The sequence below is a fragment of the Oncorhynchus clarkii genome, unplaced genomic scaffold (assembly GCF_045791955.1).
Source record: "Oncorhynchus clarkii lewisi isolate Uvic-CL-2024 unplaced genomic scaffold, UVic_Ocla_1.0 unplaced_contig_10861_pilon_pilon, whole genome shotgun sequence".
Lineage (NCBI taxonomy): Eukaryota > Metazoa > Chordata > Actinopteri > Salmoniformes > Salmonidae > Oncorhynchus > Oncorhynchus clarkii.
In genome coordinates, this window is record NW_027260014.1 from 1 (window position 1) to 6,542 (window position 6,542).

The 6,542-nt window shown below is 47.4% G+C and overlaps 1 protein-coding gene across 1 annotated transcript; it reads left to right on the plus strand.

Annotated features, from left to right (window-relative positions):
* Window positions 1-421: 421 nt before the first annotated feature.
* Window positions 422-6,342, plus strand: LOC139401027 (voltage-gated potassium channel regulatory subunit KCNG4-like). Its single transcript, XM_071145553.1, has 4 exons — window positions 422-638; window positions 1,774-2,406; window positions 3,306-3,413; window positions 6,305-6,342. Exons 1-4 carry the CDS (start codon window positions 446-448, stop codon window positions 6,340-6,342), a joined length of 972 nt encoding a protein of 323 aa, XP_071001654.1. The 5' UTR covers window positions 422-445.
* Window positions 6,343-6,542: the final 200 nt, after the last annotated feature.

Consider the following 6,542-nt stretch of genomic DNA (forward strand, 5'->3'; position numbering starts at 1 on the left):
TCTTTCTTCCCCCCCCCCCCCTCTCTCTCTCTCTCTCTCTCTCTCTCTCTCTCTCTCTGCCCTCCCCCTCTCTGCCCTCCTCCCTCTCTGCCCTCCTCCCTCTCTGCCTTCCTCCCTCTCTCCCCTCTCCCTCACTGCCCTCTCCCTCTCTGCCCCCCCCCCTCTCTCTCTCTGCCCTCCCCCTCTCTGCCCTCCTCCCTCTCTCCCCTCTCCCTCTCTGCCCTCCCCCCTCTCTCTCTCTCTCTCTCTCTGCCCTCCTCCCTCTCTCCCCTCTCCCTCTCTGCCCCCCCTCTCTCTCTCTCTCTCTCTCTCGCTCTCTCTCTCTCTCTCTCTCTCTCTCTCTCTCTCTCTCTCTCTCTGCCCTCTCTCTCTCTCTCTGCCCTCCTCCCTCTCTGCCCTCCCCCCTCTCCGTCTCCAGGGCGAGTGTTCCCAGAAGTGTCGTCACATGTTTGTTGTGGAGACGGTGTGCGTAGCCTGGTTCTCCTTGGAGTTCATGCTGCGGTTCCTCCATGCTCGATCTAAACTAGAATTTGCCCGCGGGCCCCTGAACATCATTGACGCTGTGGCCATCCTACCCTACTACATTTCTCTGGTGGTGGTGGAAAACAACACGCTGGAGGATGGCAGTGCAGGAGCAGGTGGAACAAACATAGTCATTATCATTATTGGGGCGGCAGGGTAGCCTAGTGGTTAGAGCGTTGGACTAGTAACCGAAAGGTTGCAAGTTCGAATCCCCGAGCTGACAATCTGTCGTTCTGCCCCTGAACAGGCAGTTAACCCACTGTTCCTAGGCCGTCATTGAAAATAAGAATTTGTTCTTAACTCACTTGCCTAGTAAAATATATATATTTTTTGGGGTGAACAATTGTTTTGTATGAAGTCACTTTATTTATACACTCAATGAGAATTATAGTAGGATAATCTGGACAACAGCGTTATAATGGGGTTAGCTTTAGCTAGCTAGGCTAGTGTAGCACAACAGTGTTGTAATGGGGTTAGCTATAGCTAGCTAGGCTAGTGTAGCACAACAGTGTTATAATGGGGTTAGCTATAGCTAGCTAGGTTAGTGTGGCACAATAGTGTTATAATGGGGTTAGCTATAGCTAGCTAGGTTAGTGTGGCACAACAGTGTTATAATGGGGTTAGCTATAGCCAGCTAGGTTAGTGTGGCACAACAGTGTTATAATGGGGTTAGCTATAGCTAGCTAGGTTAGTGTAGCACAACAGTGTTATAATTGGGTTAGCTATAGCTAGCTAGGTTAGTGTGGCACAACAGTGTTATAATTGGGTTAGCTATAGCTAGCTAGGTTAGTGTAGCACAACAGTGTTATAATGGGGTTAGCTATAGCCAGCTAGGTTAGTGTGGCACAGCAGTGTTATAATGGGGTTAGCTATAGCTAGCTAGGTCAGTGTGGCACAACAGTGTTATAATGGGGTTAGCTATAGCTAGCTAGGTTAGTGTAGCACAACAGTGTTATAATGGGGTTAGCTATAGCCAGCTAGGTTAGTGTGGCACAGCAGTGTTATAATGGGGTTAGCTATAGCTAGCTAGGTCAGTGTGGCACAACAGTGTTATAATTGGGTTAGCTATAGCTAGCTAGGTCAGTGTGGCACAACAGTGTTATAAGGGGGTTAGCTATAGCTAGCTAGGTTAGTGTGGCACATCAGTGTTATAATGGGGTTAGCTATAGCTAGCTAGGTGTCAACCTGTTTCTGGATATTAACAACCCACCATATTAAGCAACATTGTGTACTTTCACCTCTGTTCCCCAGGTAGGGGGTACCTGGACAAGCTGGGTCTGGTCCTGCGGCTGATGCGTGCGTTGCGTATCCTGTACGTGATGCGGCTGGCGCGCCACTCCCTGGGTCTCCAGACCCTGGGCCTGACCATGCAACGCAGCACCCAAGAGTTCAGCCTCCTCCTGCTCTTCATCACCGTCGGCATGGCCCTCTTCTCTCCCATGGTGCACCTGGCCGAGAGCGAGCTGGCGCCCAACGCCGCCACCGCGCCCCAGCACAGCTTCAGCAGCATCCCAGCTTCCTATTGGTGGGCCATCATCTCCATGACGACCGTGGGCTACGGGGACATGGTGCCGAGGAGCATCCCGGGTCAGGTGGTAGCGCTGAGCAGCATCCTGAGTGGAATTCTCATCATGGCGTTTCCTGCTACTTCCATCTTCCACATGTTCTCCAGGAGCTACCAGGAGCTGAAGCTGGAGCACGAGAGGCTGTGGAAGGAGGAGACGGGGGCCGCTCTGGCCGCTGACAACCTGGAGAACAGGAGGGAAAGGGAGGTGGAGAGGGAGGCGGAAGTAGAGATGAAGGTGGAAGCTGTCGCGGAAACGGACAGCTACTGGCCCAGACGCCGAGACTTTGTGGAGTCTCTGTGCCAGTCCCCAGGCTATGGTCCCGGCTTGGGGGGGAACAGAGGGATGGTGGGAGGGATGACAGAGGAACAGCAGGCTATGCTCCCGGCTTGGGGGGGAAAGAGGGATGATGGGAGGAATGACAGAGGGACAGCAGGCTATGCTCCCGGCTTGGGGGGGAAAGAGGGATGATGGGAGGGATGACAGAGGGACAGCAGGCTATACTCCCGGCTGGAGGTAACAGAGGGATGATGGGTGGGATGACAGAGGGACAGCAGGCTACGCTCCCGGCTGGATGGAACAGAGGGATGACAGAGGGACAGCAGGCTATGCTCCCGGCTGCGGGGAACAGAGGGATGATGGGAGGGATGACAGAGGGGTAGCAGGCTACGCTCCCGGCTGGAGGGAACAGAGGGATGACAGAGGGACAGCAGGCTACGCTCCCGGCTGGAGGGAACAGAGGGATGATGGGAGGGATGACAGAGGGGTAGCAGGCTACGCTCCCGGCTGGAGGGAACAGAGGGATGATGGGAGGGATGACAGAGGGGCAGCAGGCAATGCTCCCGGCTGGAGGGAACAGAGGGATGATGGGAGGGATGACAGAGGGTAGCAGGCTATACTCCCGGCTGCAGCATTCTGATCTGAAGAAGGATACCAGACCTGATGCTAACTCCTACATTGTAAAAAGTGGGATGACACTGTTGTTCATCTGAATTGCTTTTTCTGATTGGTATAATAGAAAATTAGGCTTTGGTTCGTTCAACTTGTTCTATGCTATTTGTCTGAAATCAAATAACACATTTGAGAGATCAGTTTTCTTATTTTTTCGATCTTGTCTCATCGCTGCAACTCCCCAACGGGCTCGGGAGAGGCGAAGGTGCTTCCTCCGAAACATGACCCGCCAAACTACGATTCTTAACACCCGCCCGCTTAACCCAGAATTCAGCCGCACCAATGTGTCAGAGGAAACACCGTTCAACAGACGTCCAGGGTCAGCCTGCAGGCACCCGGCCCACCACAAGGAGTCGCTAGAGCACGATGAGCCAAGTAAAGCCCCGCCGGCAAAACTCTCCCCTAACCCGGACGACGCTGGGCCAAACTCTCCCCTAACCCGGACGACGCTGGTCTAAACTCTCCCCTAACCCGGACGACGCTGGGCCAAACTCTCCCCTAACCCGGACGACGCTGGGCCAAACTCTCTCCTAACCCGGACGACGCTGGGCCAAACTCTCCCCTAACCCGGACGGCGCTGGGCCAATTGTACGCTGTCCTATAGGACTCCTGGCCACGGCCGGTTGCGGCACAGCACGGTCAGCCTCTAGCACTGCGATGCAGTGCCTAAGACCGCTGCGCCACTTGGCCTGTGATTTTTTTTAATTGAATGAAATCGATATTCACATTAAATAGTGGTGGGTGCAATGTAGCGATGGCAGCCTATCAGAAGAGATCAGAATGTAGCCGTGGCCTAATGGGGGGCGTGGCTTTCAGTTTGTTAATTTTGGCCACCCGTGAGAGTGAATGTCATTCTAGGTAATGTGTTCTGTTTTTTTTTTAAACGTTTATATGTTCACTGCGGTCACTGAAATGATTTCTACATAAATACTGTGATACTAAAGGGCCTGGAAATGTTCCCGTTGACAAGATGGTCACCATTTGGTTACGATATTGTGACCAGTAAATGTGAAAGATTTATATAAAGAACGTGTTTGGAGTCATTATTTCATGTTATGGAACCAACTTGTTGTTGTAAATGAGGAAATGTTGTGAATGAGGAAATGTTGTAAATGATGAAATGTTGTAAACGATGAAATGTTGTAAATGAGGAAATGTTGTGAATGAGGAAATGTTGTAAATGAGGAAATGTTGTAAATGATGAAATGTTGTAAATGAGGAAATGTTGTAAATTATGAAATGTTGTAAATGATGAAATGTTGTAAATTAGGAGGGCTCAATATATTTTTTAAAGATTAGCCATTGAGGACTAGAATAAATACAGCTTCGCCCGTCATTCAAGAAAGCCAAACACCCTCAAAATGTGTACCTCACATTTCCATATCATATACAGTTGTCAACGGTTATGATCACTATGTTAGATGTACAGTTACCAGATGACATACCCTGGGTTGTCCTGAACAGAATGAGCCTGTTTGTTGTATTGTTGAATTGTATACCAATCTGAATCCATTCTATGCCACCAAAATTACCATCTGCTTCTCTGAATAATATGTATTTTTATTGAACATTTATTTAACTAGGCAAAGTCAGTTAGGAACAAATTATTATTTTTAATGACAGCCTAGGAACAGTGGGTTAACTGCCTCATTCAGGGGTAGAACAACAGATCAGCTCGGGGATTCGATCCAGCAACCTTTCGGTTACTGGCCCAACACTCTAACCACTAGGCTACCTACCGCCCCACTGAAAGCTGTAACACTGTAACATCGTATTTTATAATTTAGCTAGTCATGTTGGCAATAGAACAAGCTTTGAAATGATGCCCACCTGACCCAGACTCCAAATATAAGGAACCGTTTTGTGATTGCGTAAACAACAACAGTAATTGTCTAAAGGCAATGATGCAGGGCTGTGTTCCAAAGAAAACAACTACAAGGAACCGTTCTGCGATTGCGTAAACAACAACAGTAATTGTGTAAAGGCAGTGATGCAGGGCTGTGTTCCAAAGAAAACAACTACAAGGTCGCCTGCTCTACTTCCTCAACGGCACAGCTAGCAGACCTCAAAAGCACCTTATAGATGACAACACTCTTCTTTGACTCATAAACGTCCATTGAAATGACTTAGGAACTGTGTACACTTTGAAGAGGTGTGTGGCCACTTGGAAACACCAGTTAGACCTCTCACTCAAACCCTTGTCATTTTTTGTCTTGTGTTGCACCTACCCCACATTTTTCCAAGAATATTCTTATCGTCATGTTACTGAATGTATCCAGAATGTTTTCAGATTTCGTTGTGGTGAAAAGTCCAGTCAATGTAAAAGGCACATCAAATCAACAGGGTGATATTTGGATTCGGGTCTTGTGTCAGGTGACCTGTTGTGTCCCCACCTTCAGTCCAGTCATTTCCCCCATTAATCTCCACTGGTCCCTTTTCATTTCTACCGTGAGGTTCCCTATTTCTTCTGTGAGAACCATTTCAATTTAGCGCTATCCGTATAGGAAAATATGTCAAGTGTAAAGGGGTTAAAAGGCAATGTTTTTACTTGAATGGAACACAATTGAATGGAACACAATTGAATGGAACCCAATTGAATGGAACACAATTGAATGGAACACAATTGAATGGAACACAATTGAATGGAACACAATTGAATGGAACACAATTGAATGGAACAATTGAATACATTTGGATAGTGAGAAATCTATGTGGTACAACATGAAAAAATGGGTTGTATATATATATATATATATACAGTGGGGCAAAAAAGAAATAAATCTTGCTTGTTTGTAGGTGATCAAATACTTATTTTCCACCATAATTTGCAAATAAATTCATTAAAAATTCTACAATGTGATTTTCTGGATTTTTTTCTCCCTCATTCTGTCTGTCATAGTTGAAGTGTACCTATGATGAAAATTACAGGCCTCTCTCATCTTTTTAAGTGGGAGAACTTGCACAATTGGTGGCTGACTAAATACTTTTTTGCCCCACTGTATATATATATATATATCATATATATATATATATCACTGTTTTTTTTAATCTCCTTGGTGCAATTTTCACAACTCTTACATGTTGACCACACCGCTCGCCTTGCAAAATATATGTACACATACATGTCCTCAATCATTGCACCCACACTGCTCGCGCACGCCAATGAGCGTCCGTGTTAGCCAGGCGCTAAAATTTGAACTTGGTTCTATTTGTGACGCTCAACGCGCTGCAAGTCCGGCCTCTCCCATCTCCTCATTGGTTTTTAGGAGCATGTATCCACGTGGGTGATTGGAAGATGAACTGAGGTTCACACTCCAGTCCTGTTGGTTGTGGTAATGCACATTAAACTTGGTTGCCATCCGCCATATAATGTCCAAAAAAAGAAGAAGCCTGAAGGAGGAGAGATCACTAGAAACTTGGTTTACCCTTTTATCTGTGGATTAATTGTCAGAGTAGAGGACCTTGTGCATTTCAGGTACATTAACAACCAAACGTTTATATCCC

Excerpts from the sequence above, each read along its gene's own strand:
- LOC139401027 (XM_071145553.1), top strand. The coding sequence starts at position 446 with ATGTTTGTTGTGGAGACGGTGTGCGTAGCCTGGTTCTCCTTGGAGTTC. Across the intron at positions 639-1,773 it reads GGATGGCAGTGCAGGAGCAG|GTAGGGGGTACCTGGACAAG; the intron begins GTGGAACAAACA and ends TCTGTTCCCCAG. Across the intron at positions 2,407-3,305 it reads GTGCCAGTCCCCAGGCTATG|AATTCAGCCGCACCAATGTG; the intron begins GTCCCGGCTTGG and ends CGCTTAACCCAG.